This window comes from Orcinus orca, chromosome X, assembly GCF_937001465.1.
Source record: "Orcinus orca chromosome X, mOrcOrc1.1, whole genome shotgun sequence".
In the NCBI taxonomy this organism is placed as follows: domain Eukaryota; kingdom Metazoa; phylum Chordata; class Mammalia; order Artiodactyla; family Delphinidae; genus Orcinus; species Orcinus orca.
This window is the reverse complement of record NC_064580.1, coordinates 37,265,847-37,288,241: the sequence shown is the minus strand read 5'-3', so window position 1 is coordinate 37,288,241 and position 22,395 is coordinate 37,265,847. Positions and strand designations below refer to the sequence as shown.

The window sequence follows — 22,395 nt, the reverse complement described above, 5'->3', positions numbered from 1 at the left end:
ACATTAACTCTTCCAATCCATGAACACAGGATAACTTTCCATTTCTTTGTATTGTATTACAATTTCCTTTTATCAACGTTTATAAGTTTTCAGAGTATAGGTCTTTCACTTCCTTGGTTAAATTTATTGCTAGGTGTTTTTTTTTTTGATGTGATTGCTTCCTTCATTTCCCTGATAGCTCATTATTAGTGTATAGAAATGCAACAGAGTTCTGTATATCAATCTTGTGTCCTGCAGCTTTACTGAATTCACTTATTAGTTCTAATGGTTTTTTGGTGGAGTCTTTAGGGTTCTATACGTATAGAATAGTACCATGATCATCTGCAAACAATGATCCAGCAATTCCAGTCCTGGGTATATATCTGAAGAACATGAAAACACTAATTTGAAAAGATATATGCACCTCAGTGTTCACAGCAGCATTATTCACAACAGCCAAGATATGGAAGCAATGTAAGTGTTCATCAACAGATGAATGGATAAAAAAGATGTGGTGTGTGTGTATACAATGGAATATTATATTATTCAGCCATAAAAAGAATGAAATAAGTCCGACAAAGAAAAGACAAATACTGTATATTTTCATGTATACATGGAATCTAAAAAATAAAACAAACAAATATAACTAAACAGGAACAGAACCACAGATACAGAAAACAAACTAGTGGTTACCAGAGGGGAGAGAGGCAAAATAGGTGAAGGGGATTAAAAGGTACAAACTACTAGGTATAAAATAAGTGAGCTATAAGGATGTAAGGTGGAGACTTCCCTGGTGGCACAGTGGTTAAGAATCTGCCTACCAATGCAGGGGACACGGGTTGGAGTCCTGGTCCGGGAAGATCCCACATGCTGTGGAACCACTAAGCCCGTGCACCACAACTACTAAGCCTGCGCTCTAGAGCCTGTGAGCCACAACTACTGAAGCCCGTGCACCTAGAGCCCGTGCTCTGCAACAAGAAGCCCGCGCACCGCAACACAGAGTAGCCCCCGCTCGCGGCAACTAGAGAAAGTCCACGCGCAGCAACAAAGACCCAACACAGCCAAAAATAAATAAATAAACAAATTAAAAAAGGATGTAAGGTACAACACAGTGAATATAGCCAATATTTTATAATAACTATATGGAGTATAAGCTATAAAAATATCAAATCACTTTGTTGCACACCTGAAACTAATATAATATTGTAAGTCAACTACACGTCAAAAAAAAAAATTAAAAGTCAAACAGGATTTAAGGGAACAGGGAAGAACTGCCCTCTCAGAGTAGAGTCAGTGAAAAGCATTTGTAATTTTAATACAAATATAATTCAATAGAAGGAAACCATTAAAATGAGGAACCACTGGAAAGGAACTGAAAACATTCTGAATCAACTCTGAACTCTATAAGCAACTCTTAAGAGTTTCTAAGAAGTTTAACTTTAAAAGTTGCCATCTATTATTACAAAAAGATTTTTAAAAAGTCTGTATTACCGACGCCATGGGATTCACGCCTTCCACACCTGGCTGACAAGCTTCCGCCACAGCTCGTACGTGGCCATAGCCAATGGCAGTTAGCAACAGCTTGGCTATTTTAAGAGCATTGAGGTAGGCACCCCTTCGAGTTTCCATATCTGCATTTGGTAGGAAGTTATTTCTGGTTAGCATACTCAGGACAAGGGGTAGGCCACCACTTTTCAAGAAGTGAAATTGAAAATCAGAGGAATCATCAGCCAGAGGTGCACCAGCAGGCATTAACAAGGCATAGACTACCTGGAAAAAAGTAGAAGAACTGTATTAAAAGGTTTTAAGATAATTTCTTATTTTCCTCATCATCACTGGTTTAACATTTTCCCATATTTTGAAATTCTTTCAAAAACATTTCATTACAATTTTATCCATGTTCTTCACATTATCATATAAAAGGTCAAATTTCAAGAACATGGAATAAATTCAAAAAGTAAAAACCAACCTCTGTTAGGTACAGCACTTGCGAGGCTGAAGGACCAAAGAAAAGCGAGTCAAGAGATGGACTAAGGCTGCTTTCTCCAAGTTTGGCGTGGTCTAAACAAATAGCTCTTAATTTTTCTATTGTTGTGCTATCTGTAAGAAAAAAAAGATACATAGTCTAAAATAAAACATAATTCATGCATTCATAGTATTTTACTTTTGATATTCCGAAGACTACTTTAGTATGGAATAAGAATCAATTCAGCTGAGTTACAGGCTCAAACTTCACAAGACATAACCAGATCTGGATTGGTTTAAAAAAAAAAAAAAGTCCCAATCAACCAGGGCTCTTTAATCACTCAACCCAAACACGAAGGAAGCAGTTTCCTCCTACACAGAGACCTCAAATCAACATGTCTTCCTCAGGCACTAGAGACCAAAAAACTACAACACACTTCAAAAGGAAGTAGTTCTTATTGAAAATAAAAAACCGGAAATATGACAAGCTCTTCCTTCCAACTTATGTTAGCTTCCATGACACTGTGTATTAACTCAACAGTCCCCAACCTTTTTGGCACCAGGCACCAGTTTCGTGGAAGACAATTTGTCCACAGACCGGGGTGGGGGGGATGGTTTTGGGATGATTCAAGCGCATTACACTCATTGTGCACTTTATTTCTATTATTATTACATTGTAACATATAATGAAATAATTATACAACTCACCATAATGCAGAATCAGTGGGAGCCCTGAGCTTGTTTTCACTTGTCACTCACTGATAGGGTTTTTTTTTTTTTTTTAAAGATATCGTGACCTTTAATTTTTTATTTATTTATTTATTTATTTTTGTGGTACGCGGGCCTCTCGCTGCTGTGGCCTCTCCCACTGCGGAGCACAGGCTCCGGATGCGCAGGCCCAGTAGCCATGGCTCACGGGCCCAGCTGCTCTGCGGCATGTGGGATCTTCCCGGACCGGGGCACGAACCCGTGTCCCCTGCATCGGCAGGCGGACTCTCAACCACTGCGCCACCAGGGAAGCCCACTGATGGGGTTTTGATATGAGTCTGCAAGCAATTGATTTATTATGGTCTCTGTGCAGTCAAACCTCTCTGCTAATGATAATCTGTGTTTGCAGCCGCTCCCCACAGCACTAACATCACTGCCTCAGCTCCACCTCAGATCATCAGGCATTAGATTCTCCTAAGAAGCGTTCAACCCTAGATCCCTCGCATGTGCAGTTTACTGTAGAGTTCGGGCTCCTATGAGAATCTAGCTGCCGCTGATCTGACAGGAAGCAGAGCTCAGGCAGTAATGAGAGTGATGAGCAGCGGCTGTGAATACAGATGAAGCTTCCTTTGCTCACTGGTCCGGCCTGCTGCTCACCCCCTGCTGTGCGGCCAGGTTCCTAACAGACCACAGATCGGTAGCAGTCCGTGGCTTGGGGACCCCTGTATTAACTGGTTTGTTACAATGAAAGAAGCTTACTGGTATCCTTGGAAACTGAACCTTAAAAAGCAAACATTAAAAAAAAAAGGGAACAGTGCCTAATGTGCACATCAAGTAAGAAGATTTTTTTGATAATATTAAAAGATGAGTTTCATTTAAATCACACTAAAAAGATACAGTAAAAAAGAAACAATCCCATTATTAGCTACCAAACACTCAAACTTACTTCAGAAAGTACTTCAATAATCAAATTATTTCCAAGGTAAATGCCCTATGATTAAAATACCACTCGATAAATAAGATTTTCTTTTTAAGTAAAAGCTTTTCTTGAAGAATAAAGATAACTGAAAATTACTATAATTTCCTTAGGGTAAGCTAATTTTTACAGGCCTGGAAATATCAAAAAAACTTCAATTTGTGTTAAAATTGTTGGCTTTCCCTATTCTGAAGGGAGAGTGACATATAACTAAATGAAATATTCAGTTTTAATAATAAAACATTTGTGAATATCTTCTCCTGTCATTAAATACCCATCCCCTATATCATTTTATATTGATGATTAAAATGACAAGTCCTGTTGCCAGTACACTAGTTTAATCTCTAACACTGGGTATTTAGGTTTTCTCATTTTTTTTTTTTAAACAATAAAGATCCAAGTTACTCTCTAAAAAGAAACCAATTCATATGCTGTATCTGAAAATATCTTGCTTAGTTTAAAAATATTCTGAGCGGGGCTTCCCTGGTGGCGCAGTGGTTGAGAGTCCGCCTGCCAATGTAGGGGACACGGGTTCGTGCCCCGGTCCGGGAAGATCCCACATGCCGTGGAACGGCTGGGCCTGTGGGTCATGGCCGCTGAACCTGCGCGTCCGGAGCCTGTGCTCCGCAACGGGAGAGGCCACAGCAGTGAGAGGCCCGCATACCGCAAAAAAAAAAATTCTGAGCGAAGGAGGGAGGGCAAAGGGAATAGGAGAAAAGAAACAAGAGCTCTAAGAAAAGGAAGCACTGAATTTTAAGCAAATCATTTAATGTTGTTGTATTATAGTTTATTCATTTGAGGGATCTGAACCAAATGATCACTAGTGGCCATTCCAGCTTTAGCATTCATGAACCTAAATAATCTTAGGTCCTCGATTATGCACATGCTCATTTAACAAAATATGGAAAATAGAGACAACAAATTTAAACTGCCCATAAATCCTGGATTTTAGTTTATTTCTTTCTAGTTTTTTGAAGAGATACCTAATAAGCCTAATCAATTAAATGATTATAGCAACACAGTATAAGAAAGTCTAGAAAACGTTGAGCAGTAACACACAGGTTAATAGTACAAACTTTGGAGCCCAACTGCATGCATTATCTTAGAACTGCCTTTAAGCTGTGTGTCTCTGGTCAAAAGGAACAATCTCTCGGTGCCTCAGTTTCCCCATCTTTAAAATAGAAGTAAAAATAGTAATTCCCTCCCTAGGAATGTTGTGAGGTTTAAATGAGTTAACAAGTGTGAAATGCTCATAACAGATTTTGCCATATTTTAAGATATGAGTTAGACCAAACTCCTGGGAAAAAGGAAGCTCTGAAGAGGAAAAGCAACTCATTCTGCTTAGTAAAGCAATATACATTTTAATTTCTCTGTATCAAGCAAGAACCTGTTTTCCTGATGCGTGTAAAGGTCACAAGAACTCCTGAGGAGTTTAAATTACAAGAGTTTAAATTACCTACAGAGACTACTGTAGAAGTTCTAAGTTTAACAGCAAATCATACTGGAGGCACTGGACTTTAGGCAAAGATTCAGAATAAACAAAAGTAAAGTCAATGACTAATAAAAAAGCTTCTAATTCCATCTTGTTTTTTCCTCCTTTTAAAATATGTGCACGTGTGCACAAACACTAAATGATTACCCAAATGTTAGAAACAGAATTTATAACTACTTCCTTTTCTTAGAGCTCCTGCTTCCTATCTTAAAGAAGAATGTGCGCACCCTTGTGTGTAACAACCACAGTGACAAAGAGTAGGTTAACATTTGTTGAATAGTGATTAAATACCCGTCACTAGGCTAGGGGTTTTCCATACATGACCCCATTTAATCCATTCAATTCTATGAAATAGTTATTAGTAGCTCAGTTTTACAGATAAGGAAGCTCTGAGAAACTAAGAAAACTCATGTTTAAGGCCATGGAGTAGCAACTTGAAGAAGCAGGACTTGAACTCAAGTCCATTTGAGTCCAAAGCCTATGATTTGTCTACTGTCATACAATCATTACTGGCATTTTCAAAGCTGGCTAGTTCAAATTTAGGTACTATACTTCGATTATATAAAATAAGATAAAAGCGCCCTCGTAAGCTTCCTGCTTGAGCTGCTCGGCAAGAGCTCCCTCTCGCCATCTAGTGGCACTATGCTCAAATCACAAGGTCAGGGATTATGAGATGGGTTTTCCTTTTCAAATGAATCTGTGTACATAAAGCAACAACAGCTGTTACTCAGATACTAGTAAGTAAAACAATACAAATTCTAAACTACGCAACAGATAAGGATCAAATTAAATCATTAAGAAAAGCCTTCTTAACAGAGCAAATAAAAACTCAATTAGAAAAAAAAAGAAAAGCCTTATTTAAGAATCTAATTAACATCTAAATCGATTCTGTACCACATGACTCAGAAAGTGAGATTGGATGGGAAAGGTCAGACGTGTCTACTTTAGAAAAAGGAGATAATGTAAACACAACAGTTTAAAAAATTATCTGGGCCAATTATTGAACTGCATTTGTCAGCAATGCATCCATAAACCCCACTAAAATGAGAATAAATTAATATAAAATACATAAACTCAGAAGGATAAAGAAGTTAAAAGCTGAAGGAACATTAGAGATGTCAGCAAATTACTGAAGGTGTAGAGGGGATGGAAGATAGCTGGCTTAGCTGAACCCAAGAAGTGCTTCTTGGGGGGTAAGAGAAAGAGGGAGAGGGTACCTATAAATCAGCACTCCACCAAGTCCTGGAAAAGTTAAGGATATGAAAACAGAACATAATTGAGATGGTACAGATGAATCAAAGACTTAAAAACAGAGTGCCTGAAATCTGCCTAAGAGGAAAATTTCTACTCTACCTCCCTCCCCAATAGACTGATGAAGCTGGGAAGCAGATATCTCACTAATGTAGAGAATAGATACAAATATGGAATGCAAAAGACTAAAAAGCTGGATTAGTACCAGTATGAACCCATGTTTTTTTTGATATAAATGTGTTTACATACGTGTGTGTGTGTTTAAGTGTGTATTACTTCCTAAGTCCAATGAAAATGCCTAGACCACAAGAACACCCCAGTAGTAATGAGCACAATTTAGCCCTCACATTCTGGTTTCTAAATATCTTCCCTCACTAAAAGGAGAAATGTCTGATTCTAGGGCTGGAATAGAGAAAGTACTAGATGAACTTTAAATATCTTATGCCAGAAAGAAGTACTCAAAGGATGATGAAGCTATATTAAAAAAAGCACTGGGTTTATGTAAAAAAGAGAGTTGGGTACATATCCACTGACCATACCTGGGACAACTGAGCATCAAAATAAATAATGACTATAATGGCTATAACCCAATAGATAAAATAAGAATCCATGAGTAAACAGTGATAACACATAATTAATAGGGGAGAAGGCAAAGCTCTACTTTATAGTAGTATGCCAATATCCTTGCCTGTTGGAAATACACAATAAAGTATTTAAGGATGATGGGACATCAGACCAGCAGCAAATTACTCTCAAATGGTTCTTGAAGTCCTCAAATTGTACTTCAAACTTTTCTGTAAGGTTGTAAATGTTTCCAAAAAAACATTAAAAAAATTTTTTTAAGTTGTATAGGATTGAATGATCTGATTGAATTCTCTCTTTCCACAAGCTCTGTTATTTTTAGTGCATAACTTTGTAGAATGTTAAGTTTTAGAGGAAAACACATATATTAGAGTAGAAACACTGAAATGTGCTCATGAAAAAATCCTACGGAAAAGGATCACTTGGAGGAAGGTCTTGAAAATTTAACACTAGAATATCTGGGGACAAAAAGTCAACAGAAGAGCTGGAAAAAGTTAAGGATACCACCCAAAGCTGGAATAAAATTAATGAGAGGAGAAAGGAAAGGCAAGAAAATCAGATTTAGTAGATTCAACACCACAGTCAAAGACATCTCAAAGATCCACAAAAAGCAAAACACGGAGAAGTAAATTAGCAAAGAAAGAACAGAAATCTCTCACAAATTAGGAATCTCCAGGCCCACTGAAAAACCATCACAAAGCAGACCTATACCAAGCAAGGCATTTCATCAGGAAAGTTCTAAACTCAATGATAAAACCAAAACTTCCAGAAACAAAGATCAAAAGCAAAGGAATATCTTGCACTGTTGGTGGGAATGTAAACTGATATAGCCACTATGGAGAGCAGTATGGAGGTTCCTTAAAAAACTAAAAATAGAAGTACCATACCATCCAGCAATCCTACTACTGGGCATATACCCTGAGAAAACCATAATTCAAAAAGAGTCATGTACCACTATGTTCACTGCAGATCTATTTACAATAGCCAGGACATGGAAGTAACCTAAGTGTCCATCGACAGATGAATGGATAAAGAAGATGTGGCACAAATATGCAATGGAATCTTACTCAGCCATAAAAAGAAATGAAACTGAGTTATTTGTAGTGAGGTAGATGGACCTAGAGTCTGTCATATAGACTGAAGTAAGTCAGAAAGAGAAAAACAAATACTGTATGCTAACACATATATATGGAATCTAAAAAAATGGCTCTGGAGAACCTAGGGGCAGGACAGGAATAAAGACGTAGATGTAGAGAATGGACTTGAGGACACAGGGAGGGGGAAGGGTAAGCTGGGATGAAGTGAGAGAGTGGCATGGACATATATACACTACCAGATGTAAAATAGATAGCTAGTGGGAAGCAGCCACATGGCACAGGGAGATCAGCTCAGTGCTTTGTGACCACCTAGAGGGGTGGGATAGGGAGGGTGGGAGGGAGATGCAAGAGGGAGGAGATATGGGAATATATGTATATGTATAGCTGATTCACTTTGTTATAAAGCAGAAACTAACACACCATTGTAGAGCAATTATACTCCAATAAAGATGTTAAAAAAAAAAGCATACGTAACTATTAAAAAAAAAAAAGGCAAAGGAATAGAACTCAGGAGAGCTTTGGTCTTCACACAAGCAACATTACCAGCTAGACAGTTGAGTAAATTTTCAAGCTAGAATTCAATACCCAAACTACTAATCAAATGTGAAGGTTAAGCATTCAGATTAGCAATGTTTCAGAAACGAATAACAAAACCACCTCCCACGTACCCTTTCTGAAATAAGTGCAGGAGGGTGTGCTTCAGCAAAATGACAGAGCCCCTCAAGAAAGGCTCAAGACATAGGAGCCAGTGAACAGGGATCCACCATAGGAAAGCTGAAGAAAGAAGTCCCCCAATGGTAGCTGTGTAGCGAACAACCAGATGAGAGGAGGCAGACGAAAAGTTCCAGGACAACAGTGGAGCCGACAGATTATATAATACACATAATAATGGAAAATTATTTTGAGAGGTTACTAGAGAATATGTGGAAAGAATTAGTAATAGGTGTATAGAAAATCAAGAAAATAAAAAGGGGAAATTATTAAACCCTGAAAAAAAAGTTGCCATTAATCCAGCAAACTACTTTTCACACACTCTTGAAAAAACAAATGCTGAATATGAATTTAAGAAATAACTGGGGCTTCCCTGGTGGCACAGTGGTTGAGAGTCCGCCTGCCAATGCAGGGGACATGGGTTCGTGCCCCGGTCTGGGAAGATCCCACATGCCGCAGAGCGGCTGGGCCCGTGAGCCATGGCCGCTGAGCCTGCGTGTCCGGAGCCTGTGCTCCACAACGGGAGAGGCCACAACAGTGAGAGAGGCCTGCTTACCGCAAAAAAAAAAAAAAAAACTGGAAGAGGGACTTCCCTGGCAGCCCAGTTGTTAAGACTCCACGCTTCCACTGCAGGGGCTGCAGGCTCGATCCCTGGTTGGGGAAGTAAGATCCCACTTGCCACATGGTGTGGCAAAAAAAAGAAAAGAAAAAATTGGAAGAATGTGGAAGTAAGAGTTAAGTTTTCATTTACACAACAGAAAATCAGTAGGTATCTAAAACTGACAAACAGTTGTATGAGGGTATTATTTACAGATAGTATAGACATAGATAAGAATAAGAGCTACCAATTGAAAGTGGTTGTTTCCCAGGAATAAAAAAGGAACAATGCTATAGATGACACATGACCCAAAACACAGTCCAGGGGCCAGAAAATTTTTTCTGTAAAGGGTCAGATAGTAAATACTTAAGGCTTTGCAGGCCATATGGTCTCTGACACAACTGCTGCTGTGCTAAGACAAAAGCAGCTAAGACAGCGTGTACATGAATGGGCATGGCTTGTACACCAATAAAACTTTGTTTATGGACACCAAAATTTAAATTTCATATAATTTTCATAAGTCACAAAATATTATTCTTTTGATTTTTTCTTCAGCAATTAGAAATTGTAAAAACCATCCTTAACTCTTGGGCAGTACCAAAAACACACAGTGGGTTGGATGTAGCCAGTGAGCTATAGTTTGCCAACTCCTGTTATTTTCCATCTAGGAAGAGAATTTGCTAACATACCCCTTTACTGTCCAACATGTACTTTATCAACATTATCATTTAAAAAGAAATTTCTTACCTGGTGGCATAAGTTTCATAAGTACTCTTGCTCCATCTCTAAGAGGTGGCATATTTAGGCTGCTACCCAAGTCTGCAACTTGCCAAAGGAAAGAGATGTATCTGGGATGCAGTGACATTATCTAGAATACAAAATACACAAAATATTTACCTGTAAATTACACCTCCCCAAAAGAAGAGTCCCCAAATAAATGTGTTGGTTTATCTCCATAGTTTTGCTTATGTCATTTCTATCCTGAAATGGTCTGCCTACCCCATCATCTCACTTTTAGAAATCCTTCCTAATGTAGACTGAATACATTATCCAAGCCACCTCCTGTACTTTGTGTGTGACAGCTTTTTTACTGTTTTGTTAAACTATTCCTCTTGTACATACAAGTCAGACTCTGTATAAACAAACAGCTGCCATGCCCACCAACAGTTAAATTCCTAATGCAACTGTTGTAGAAAGCCAATCCTTCTGACACTGGAGTGGCTGGTATTATTGTAGCCATTAAAATTTTTGTGGGGAGGTAAGGAAGGAAGGAATCACTTTCTTTAGAAACAAGATATGTTACTGACAATCTAAGAAAGACTGCAGATATTTTCCTACAGAAACAGTTCTGAAGAATTCATTTTTGTGGTACAAATACAAAATACAGTGGTTATTTTGCTCAATAAACTCAACAGTTGTAATTAAGTTGTATAATGGGCTAGTTTTATGTAAATACAACAACACTATATCTATACAAAATGTGGTTTTAAATTTCAACCAGGTTACAATCACCTTTCAAAGGGATCCATTCTCAAGTTATGGTTAAATGTACAGTTATTTGATATTCTGCCACATTAAATTGTAAGTTCAAGAAAAATGAACTATTCTGTATACTTTATTCTTAAATAACCTAGCAAAATGCCTTGCATACAATAGCTCAAAACTATCTACTCACCACCCCGGGCAAACAGCTTTCCACTTCTGGATTGGGACCATCACTGTAATGATTACCATGGTTTCCAGGAGATCCAGTTGAGGAATCAGAAGAACTATCAGGGCTTGAAGGCATATTGGAACTTATTTGTGTAAGTTTGGCTGTAATTAGCTGAAAATGATACACTATGTTAGTACCAAAGACAAGGAAAAATACACAAAACAGAAGTTAGTGACATACCAACAAAAAACAAAAAACTACACATTATATTTTTAGAAATATAATTTATAACTGTTGTCTAACATAACCACTTAAATAGTTTTGTTTTCAGAAATCTTTTCCTCTACTATATTATAGGTACCATAATACCTGTCTTATTTAGTATTATAATTCAAACACCTAATACAGAAAATACAGAGCCTCACACATAACAGATGCTCCATTAACATTTACTGAGTGAAATGCTGACTACAAAAATGAAAGTCCCCAGTTTGCTTTTCTTGAAAAGTTTGGTAATTATAGATACTTACCGATTTATCCTTTAAGTTTAACTGTCCAATCAACTTTCTATCATCTGCAGGATCTATCAGTTCACCACCTACAAAGAGCTCAATTTTTGTATGAGCTACATTGGCTTTGATACGATTGAGAATACATCGTCGTACTGAACCGATTGTATCATTTGTATGAGACCATACGTCCAAGTCATCAACCTGTCTGCCCTGGTTTGGAAATCGAACTATAAAAGAAAGGTGTTTACCACGGAAAGCTCTGGGGGGAAAAAAAGGGAAACCATCATCATATTCAGCAGATTTTCAAATCTTCTTGCAAAGAAAATAAAGCTAGCAATTTAAAATTGAATATTTTCTTACTAAACAAGAGAAAGTGAGTTAAAGACACATTATTTTTAGGAACTTGAAAATATTTACTGCTCCTTTTAACTACAAATATTATAGTAATCTTCAAAACACAACAATCATATTTCACTGTTGTTACTCTTGGACCTATAGTTTACAGGTATCTAGTTATAAGACATTACAACAGACATGAGTAACATTTCATTTATTTTTAATGCTATAAAAGCCCAACTAATGTCAAGTCACCCCCAAAATGATATTTATGTTGGCATATTATCTTCCTGCAGGTAAGATACAAAAAAAACATATTCAAGGAGCAATTTTAATAATTTCATGGTTAAAAAGAGAACTCAAATACTAATGGCTCACATTCTATAAATATCTCTAAATTATACATATTATTTGAGTACACTAAATGGTGAAATCTTAAGAGAAACGTTAATAGACCCGAAGATGAGTGAATTAGGTAAGGGAAATTTTAAGAGGTACAAACTTCCAGTTAGAAAATAAATGAGTCATGGGATGACAGGTGGTAACTAATCATGGTGATCATTTTGTAATGTAAGGAAATATTCAGGCACTATGTTGTGTACCAGGAACTAACATAGTGTTGTAGGTCAATTATACTTCAAAATCAAACAAACTCACAGAAAAAGAGATCAGATTTGTGATTATCGGGCTGGGGGGGCGGGACGGGGGAGGGAGAATTGGATGAAGGCAGTTAAAAGGTACAAACTTCCAGTTATAAGATAACTGAGTATTAGAGATGTAATGCTCAACATGATTAATAAACACTGCTCTATGTTATATATGAAAGCTGGTAAGAGAATAAATCCTGAGTTCTTGTCACAAGGGAAAAGTATTTTTTCCTTTTTCTTTCTTTTGTATTTATATGAGATGATGGATGTTCACTAAACTTATTGTGGTAATCATTTCATGATGTACCAAGACAAATTATTATAAACTTATAAAGGCTGTATGTCAATTATATCTCAATAAAACTGGAAGAAAAAAAAGAGAGAAATGTTAGTAGACCATTTTCAAATATCTCTTGCTATACTGGCTATCTGTCAAAGCAGCTTTTAAGAGTTCTCTCCAATTACTCTGCAACCAGACTATACTATTATTTTTAACAGTGGAAATGAATGGCATCAAAGCACTTCAACGGCAAAATACCCCTGGCAACACTTAACAGGCAACAAAGTCAATGGCAAAAAAACTCCCAAACAAACAAAAAAAGACCAACCAGAATAAAAAGAAGAAACTAGAGGGCTTCCCTGGTGGCACAGTGGTTAAGAATCTGCTTGCCATTGTAGGGGACACAGGTTCGAGCCCTGGTCTGGGAAGATCCCACATGCTGCGGAGCAACTAAGCCCGTGCACCACAACTACTGAGCCTGTGCTCTAGAGCCCACGAGCCACAACTACTGAAGCCTGCACGCCTAGAGCCCGTGCTCCGCAACAAGAGAAGCCACTGCAGTAAGAAGCCCACGCACCGCAACGAAGAGCAGCCCCCGCTCACCACAACTAGAGAAAGCCCACGCACAGCAACGAAGACCCAACGCAGCCAAAAAAAGAAAGCCATTAAGTTAAAAAAAAAAAAAAAAGAACTAGATTTAATTGAGAATGCCCTAAACAAAAACAAGCAAAAAACAGATCCTGAAAACAAAACAAAAAAGGCCTACTATTAAAAAAAAAAAAAAATTCTGTAAGATACAAATACTGTTTTAAAGCAAGACACTAACGTTTTCAAAAAATGAAAAATTTCCTCTCTCCTTCTTCCTGTACATCATCACTTTTTAAAATCAAATGGCTAGGAAAATGTCAAATAATTAAGAAGTAGCACTAGTACATGTTATTCACAAACCTTGACATAGGTAGAATTGTTCTTTCCTCATGATAATCACTGTCACATTCATTTATATACTCCCGTAACACAGTTAATACTCGAACCATTCGAACAGCTTCCTGTCTTGCACAATTAATACTGTCTTTGTCACCATCCAAAACACACAGTGTGTCATAGGAGGCTTTCAAGCGATCAAAGCAAGACTGAATGAAGTCTTCATGGATTACCACCTACAAATAATGGGCCAAATAAAGACAGTTCAAGTTTTATATGTATATAGTGTTTCATATATATTAATAAAACATTAATCTAATTAAAGATGGCAACAATTTAAAGGTAGAGCTCATTTAACCATGATCCTATTTAACGAGAGAATCTATATTGATAATTGATAATAAAATATGTTTGAGAACAGACTTGTGGCTGCCAAGGGGGAGAGAAGGTGGGGGAGGGATGGATTGGGAGTTTGGGATTAGCACATGCAAACTACTATATACAGAATGGATAAAAACAAGGTCCTACTGTATAGCACAGGTAACTATATTCAAGGTACTCTGATAAACCATAATGGAAAAGAAAATAAACAAAGAATGTATATATAACTGAATCACTTAGCTGTGCAGTAGAAATTAACACAACATTGTAAAATCTACTATACATCAATAAAATAGAAACAACAATAACAAACACACACTATGTTTTGTCAAAGGAAGCTAACATTATTTAAGTTAACAAGTATAAACTAGATACACAAAACATGAACTTCAGGATTAGGTGTCAGAATGGAAAGAAATTCGGCCGAAATCTCCTACCATAACTATACTCAAAATAATCACTTCAAGATAATTATATCAAGATGAAACTCATTTAGACAGCGTTTTGTAGGAGAGAAATGTAGACTAAATATTTTAGGTATGTTTTTATAATACGAATTGAAACAAAAACAATTTCTAGTTAATCTTGAAGTAAAGAAAAAAATTCTTATTAGCAACAGTTCTTCAATCAGAATTCAAATTCGTGTAAGTTTTAATACATGTCAATCCTCACCTGATTGACCTGTAGCCTTGGACCAAGGTTCGTGTATATCTCTTTAAGGAGATCTATAGCTCTGCTGGCAATATCATCATTACTCTGAATCACCACCTAGGTTCAAAAAGATTCAAGTGTAAATACCTTTCAAGAAATATTTTAGTTGGGCATTTCCATTCTAACCATACCTTCCGTTATTTTTAATACAGCATTCAATAATTTAAAAGGGAACATCGACTTTGATAATCAAGTAAAATTAAAGTGAGAAAACAGACCAAAAATATAACAAATGCAAAACTCAAGTCTTTGAATAAATCAAGTTAAGAAAGAAAGACACATTTTACTAAGAATAAAATATGCTGTCATTAGTATTATTTAACCCTGCAATTCAACACCCTGGTAACCAAGCAGTGAGATATTAAGGAAGGAATTCAAATTAATTAAAGGAAACAAAGATTATATGAAATACAGCTTACCATAAAAGGCTACCCACCCCTACCCCATTTGTATAGATCTTCATCACTCATCTAATCATATCAGTGGTTTTCAAACTATGTAGAGAACTCTAGGAGTGATGACGAGTTTTAGGGATGAACCCTATAATAGGCTTGGGAGGGGGAAGGGAGTGAAGCATAGGGAGACTGAGTCACAAGAAAAAATCACGCTTTCCTTTCTCACTTCAACTAGTTTTACATTTTGGAGTATTATCTAAATTTTGACTTTTAAAAAGGGTCTCTGCTGTTTGAAAATGTTGAAAACCACGTACTTAAAGTCTGAATACTCAAATACCAAAGTAAACAACTTGGTCTGTCTGCAGAAAAATATTTCATATCCAGAAAACAATATAAACTGCTGTGATCAGATTTTTAAAGATAGGAATAATATATTAATACTATATTAGAACAACATGGATGGAATTTGAGGGCATTATGCTAAGTGCTAATAAGTCAGACGGAGAGAGATAAGTACTGTGTGATCTCACTTATATGTGCAATCTAAAAAAATAAAAAACACAAACAAAAAAATGAACTCATAGATACAGAGAACAGATTAATGGTTGCCATATGGTGAACGGGTTCAAAAGGTACAAACTTCCAGTTATAAAATAAGTAAGTCCTGGGGATGTAATGCAGAGCACAGTGACTATAGGTAATAATACTGTAACTGCATATTTGAAAGCGTGAATGGTAAGAGAGTAAATTTTTTTTTCGGCCAAGCCTCACAGCTTTTGGGATCTTAGTTCCCCAACCAGGGATTGAACCCAGGCCACAGCAGTGAAAGCACCGAGTCCTAACCACTGGACCACCAGGAAATTCTCGAGTAAATCTTAAAAGTTCTCATTACAAGAAAAAAAAATGTAACTGTGTAGTGACAGATGTTAACTAGACTTATTGTGATCATTTTGCAATACGTACACATCAAATCATTATGCTGTATACCTGAAACTAATGTAGTGTTGTATGTCAATTATATCTCAACTAAAAAAAAAAAAATATATATATATATATATATATAAATACTATAAAGGTGGAAAGGTGGAAAAATTAGTGGAAAAATTAGCCTTAAGTAGATAATATTTTACTCAGGTATCTAAAAATATCACAAGTTAAACAGTGCTGATAAAGTGAACATTCATAATCCTTTCTAAATAAAGTCTTTTTTTCTGTCCTCTATTTTAGCATTAAATGGGTAAGCTAAAATTAATGCTGAAGAAGAAAGAGGTCTACTTTAAATTAAAAAAGGGAAGAAAATAACTTTCATGGAGGGGCATGAAAGATCTGTATGGTCAGTGCATTCACTTCTAAACACATCTGGGACAGACAGATTCTAAGCCAAGACAAAAGGAACATCAGTGGCAGAAGGAGGGGGAGGGGGAGGGAGGGAGAAAAGTAAGATAAAGATGAACTATCACTACCTCCTGCGACAAGCATCAGAGCAGCATACATACATATAATTCATTTGTACAAATGTGATTTCTTACCTATTTGAAAAACTACATCAGATACACTGCTTACAAAGTTCCTACTTTTCACTTACCCTCCAAAGGTAGTCTAATCCTATTAATTCCAAATCATCCATCATATATGCTCTCCTTTTTGCTACTAGTTTTCCTTCTCGACAATTCACAGCTTTGAAGAATCGCTCAAAACATTTCATTCCATTTTCAGTCAGTAGAGAAGGATCAAGCTGAAGTACATTGCTTTCAAAGAAGTCCTTATTAATATCAGGATCCAAGTCTGGTTCATCACCCATCAACTTGGAATACCACTTAAAACAGGCTTCACGATCACAAAGGTAAACTGCGTTCTCTGCTAAGCATTTCCATATTTGTTTTGCCTGAGGAGCGCAGAGCCACAATTGGCCATCCTTCAATAAAAATCTTAAAAAACATAAAAAATTAGCAATTAGATCTACATAATTTTTTATCCTGAAAGGCAATCTGTGTCTATATATGGGAAATAATCCATTTATCACAATTATATTTTAACTACAGGTAAAAAGATGTCAGTTTTTATCAACATCTTAAAATAACTTATTTCTTAATTTTTATCTATTACTAAAAAATACTAGATATTAATTCATTCAACAAGCACATATTAAGCACCTACAATGTGCCAGGAACTCTGCTACGTCACTGGACCTAAACTGAAAAAAAGATTTGTTCCCTCTACACGTGAAACACTGTAAATCAACTATACTTCAATAAAAATAAAATAAAAGGATACACATTGGGAGAAAAAAAGATTTGTTCCCTGAACTTAAACAGTTTCATCTTTGAAACAGCCATTCTGAAAGTATGTTTAATAGGTTACCTGAGATTTAGCATTGTGCTTATATGGTATCATTGGAGAAAGAGATATTCTATTATGTGACTTTACAGATAACCAACTTATCAACGCTGAAGAGTTAAAATTGCTTAAATTTTAATATTTGATGATGATCTAATATTCATCACTCAGTACTTGGCCACACTGAACAGAATAAGTGACATATTTTAAACTTTTTAATGTCAAAACTCAACAGGATGCTTATTAATTATTCAGTGGCATTCTCGAGGGTCTTTTTAGTTTTGGGACTATAGGTTTAGTTCAAGTGAATTCTGTTTCAACTAGTTTCTTCAGTTAGCTTTCTTTTTCTTTTAGCATTCATCCACCCACCCTGTCTGCCACATCTCTGAATGACAAGAGAATAAACATCTCATTTTATTCTGAAGAACTTAACACAATCTTTAGCTAATGTAATGGTGGCTCCATTCCCAATTACATAGCAAGGTGAATGTATTTAAGGTTCCCTCTTCATTTCAAAGCATTTTGAGTTATCAATTCTAGTGTCTTTGATATTTTCATAGTATTGCTGAGCTTAAAGAGGGCTTCTAGCACCTGTCCCACCTAACCCTGTCACCTCTAATTTACAGATAGGAAACTGAGGTCCAATATGATAAAATACAGTTGTTTTCAGTTTTGAGTTGTATTTTGTTTTGTTTTGGTTTTTAAAAACAGCAGCAGAAAACTTTCTTCAAGCAAAAATTCCATTTGCAAGGCCAATGTATAAAAATAAAAGCAGAGATATTTCAATTGTTGGGAAGAGGAGGAAAGAAGTGAGAAATGGGGATAAAACCTCTACTGCCTGTCCAGAAATCTTGGAGGAAGCTCCTCAGAAGCCCTAAGGCTCCAAGGTAGGTTTGAAAAATCACTGGTCTAATAGAAAGAGCATAGACTTAAGTCAGATACACCTACTTGAGTAGTGCAGCACTATGATATGCTGGTTGTGTGATTTCAAACAAGCTAATTTAAGCCATGCGAATCTCAGTTTTCTTATTAATCAAACTGGGATAATACCTGCCTCCCTGCACTGCTATGTAAAGCATTTAACACAAGCCAAATACATAGTCAAGTTCGGTTCCCATCCCTTGAGAGAATTGCTGTAGGTCATATAGATAGGTACTAATAGAGCAAGCACTAAAAACAAGTTCTCTGATCCCAAACTTTAATTTAGCAAAAGAGCTGATAACCACCCTTCTGTTCTAGGCAATCTAAGATACAACACACACCAATCAATAACAATGGCTCACTATGGCAATGATTCTCAATCTGGGGAGGAAGGTCCTTCCATCTAGATGGTTGAAAAACAAAACACACACAAAACCACTTCACTTTAAACAAATGCCAAATTTCTTAAAATCTGGTGTCTAGAGTTTTCCCTCAAGTTAAAATCTTAATGTACCTACTTATGTCAATGCTTCCAAGTAAGCACATAATTCAATAAATGTAAGCCTATAATTAATGTAGCCCAGGAGAAAATTCCCCAGTGTATCAAAATAATAAATGCAATAGATTTTCTGAGGCACTGATAATCTGGGCATTTCCTTCAGCATGCTTATGATCTGAATAAGCTCTTCTGCTATATGATGTGGTTTCTGAATTCACAAGAAACCTCTCATCATAAAAAATTTTAACAATTTCAAATCTACAAGTGTATAATCATTAAAAGCTAAACATCAATGAGTAAATCAAGCCTTGGACTACATTTAACTTTGGCTTAAGGGAATAAACCTCTTTTCTTCATCCCCATCAGAATAATGTTGTTAACGTATGACTCCAGACTGCCTTTGTCAGCCACTGTTAGGATAAATGAGGCACCAAAGAACTCAATCACTCTTTTAGGGTGCTGGTCCAACAGCCTTTTCTCCCCATTTCCTTACTGTCTATGATATCATAGACAATATGGTTCTCTACCTGGTTCTGTCAAAATATGGAAATCTCTTCTTTAAAAATAAATATAAACAAATATGAAGACCAGAAGTCTATATACAAAAGGTTTAAATGTGTTCTCTTCAAAATACTTCTTTGCAGTCAAAGAAGAAAAGTTAAAACTCAGCCAATAATTTTAAAATATTTAATAATGAACACATAGGGAAATGTCCTGTGACTTTCATGTAATGATTTCCACATGGGGAAATAAAATATGGCAAGAGCCACCTAACAAAGACCTAGTCATACAGCATATCAACTTGGTATTCTTTATTTGTCTTAAAAAGAGCAACACCAATTGTTTAAAACAAACCTAAGGAAGTTAAGCCGTTCTTGGACTTCTTGAACATGACTATATCTACTTCCCAGCCTCACAGTTTGTGGGTCATAGTCTTCATGGTCTGCAAATTAAGAAAAATCTTGCATTATACACATGGTTATCCATATCATTGCTGACTTTAATCAAAGGAAGTCAGTTAAAAAGTCGTTAATCCTTTATCACTAAAAGGCAACATGAAATTTACTAATTACTGGTAGTTTCTATCCATCTCCTTTTTCCCAACCAAAATAACCTTTCCTTTCACATAACCAAAAGAAAATAGTCTGTTAAATGTGCTGTCAAAAATAATTCTTCATACAACACCTTCGCCCAATTTTCATACATAATGAATTTCTGATTACAGCCTAAGACTGACCTGAGTGGCCTATGTTATAAAAAAATCATATTACCAACCTCTATCTAGGAAGTTAGAGTTAACGCAAGATGCTACTCTACATAATGAAGTTATCATACCATAATCACCACCAGCATGTTATGAAAGCCTTGAACATTCTCAGATAAATTTAAGAAAACCTACCCTTCTATCACAGCACGATGATGGGTATATATTGGTCACTAGGCCTAGCTTAATTTGGAAATTCCTTAAAAAAATTTTAATAAAATAAAGCTAGTAAACCCTTTGGTTTTACTTTCATTAGAGTATACCCTACAATGGAAGAAAAAAGTCTCACAGTGTTTGCAATGAAAGACCAGAGCAAAAAAAATCTTTAAAAGCACCTCCGGTCCTAAAAACACGTTGGACAGTGTTTTTTTGTTTTTATTTTATTGGAAAAAGCCATATATGATCTGGAAATGGTCAAGTTAATTTGTGGCTTAGAGCAGAAGAAAGCTGAAGCAAATGTTCTGAACACGTGCTTTCAACTACTTGGGAATCAGTGACATTTCTTCCAGAAAGTTGAGGCAAGTTATGCAGGAATAAGAAATTATGTAATTTTTAAAAAAGAAATTGTATAATTTAATTAGCATTAATTACTGGTATTTCCATATCCTGGATCTTATGGTATGTGTATGCTAGTGCCAAAGAATTCTGATTGTGTGTGACGCTTTAGACATAGTAATGGTAATGTCTTAATTTTTTTAAAAATTAATTTATTTTTGGCTGCATTGAGTCTTTGTTGCTGCACGCGGGCTTTCTCTAGTTGCGGTGAGCAGGGGCTACTCTTCCTTGCGGTGGCTTCTCTTGTTGCGGGGCATGGGCTCTAGGCGTGCAGGCTTCAGTAGTTGTAGCACTCAGCTCAGTAGCTGCAGCATGCAGGCCCTAGAGCGCAGGCTCAGTAGTTGTGGCGCACGGGCTTAGTTGCTCTGCGGTATATAGGATCTTCCTGGACCAGGGCTCGAACCCGTGCCCCCTGCATTGGCAGGCGGATTCTTAACCACTGCGCCACCAGGGAAGTCCAATAAATGTCTTCAAATACAGTGAGGTTTCTTCTCTGAACAAAATCTTAACATGTTGTAAAGATGGACCACTTACAATGTTTAGAAACATCTTTTGATGCTTTGGTGAAGAAAAGCAGCCCAATGTATTATGACTACCTGCTTTCTACTTCCACATAATACTGCTATCTACCCAAGTCCTAAACACATATTGTCTACTCCCCAAAAAAGTCAATTTCATTAGGGCTCAGGACTTGAAGCACTACTTCTCAAGAGGTTTTCTCAAGAAATTGAGTAGAATTCTATTCCACTATGTAGCAATTTTCTTTTTCAGAGCATCAGTCAAAGTACCTGAATAAATGATGGACTTTTTTCCTTAACAAGGAGTTTACACACAGTTTTGTTTGTCAGGTTCTTTTTTAGGGGAAATTTTAATAATTTCAAAAGTAAGTTTAAAAAATAATATAAGAAACACTTATGACCTTTACTCGCATCACCAGTTGTTTACATTTTGCCCCATTTGCTTAACTAATCATCACATATATGTATGTGTGTGTGTGTAATTTTTCTAAACCATTTGAGAGTAACTTGGCGACATGTCCCTTTATTCCTAAATACTGCAATGAACATTTCTGAGTAACAAAGACATTCTCTTACATAACCACACACAATTATCAAGTTAACACTGATACAATAGTATTGTATTATCTAACCCAAGGCTTCTCAACAGCACATTATTGACATTTCGGGCTGGATAATTCTTTGCTGTGTTGAACTGCCCTATGCAGCAGTGTAGGATATGTAGCAGCATCCCAGGCCTCTACCCACTAAATTCCAGGAGCATCCTTGCCCAACTGCCCCCCTCCCAAATTAAGATAACCAAAAAATATCTCCAATTTTACCAGTAATGTCCATTTATGCCTTCTTTACCCCAAATCCAAGATTAAGTACACACTGCTTTCAGCTGTCACGCTAATTCTTCTTTAATCTGGAGAATTCAACATTCTTATTTCTTGACCTTTTATAAAACTATGAGCCAATTTTGTTGCATGTTGCTTAATGTGGGCTTCTCTGATGCTTCCACATGATTAGATTCAGGCTAGGCATTTTGGCAACAAAGAGTACCACAGAAGTAACCCTATATCCTCCTCAAAGAATCATTATCAGGAGGAACAGCGTATGT

The 22,395-nt window shown here is 36.5% G+C and overlaps 1 protein-coding gene across 8 annotated transcripts in view; it reads right to left on the bottom strand.

Moving 5' to 3' along the window:
- The window catches only part of USP9X (ubiquitin specific peptidase 9 X-linked), a 122,894-nt gene that overhangs the window by 39,620 nt on the left and 60,879 nt on the right, over positions 1-22,395 (bottom strand). For all 8 annotated transcript variants that reach the window (XR_007474832.1, XM_033408540.2, XM_033408541.2 and 5 more), the window contains exons 15-23: positions 19,812-19,899; positions 16,785-17,127; positions 14,766-14,861; positions 13,737-13,948; positions 11,544-11,784; positions 11,035-11,184; positions 10,107-10,227; positions 1,949-2,079; positions 1,471-1,749 (exon numbers count right to left, since the gene is read on the bottom strand). Coding sequence is in view for 7 of the 8 variants with exons in the window: in XM_033408540.2 (XP_033264431.1) it covers positions 1,471-1,749; positions 1,949-2,079; positions 10,107-10,227; positions 11,035-11,184; positions 11,544-11,784; positions 13,737-13,948; positions 14,766-14,861; positions 16,785-17,127; positions 19,812-19,899 (1,661 nt within the window). In the remaining variant the exon portion in view is untranslated. The remainder of the gene's footprint in view (positions 1-1,470; positions 1,750-1,948; positions 2,080-10,106; positions 10,228-11,034; positions 11,185-11,543; positions 11,785-13,736; positions 13,949-14,765; positions 14,862-16,784; positions 17,128-19,811; positions 19,900-22,395) is intronic.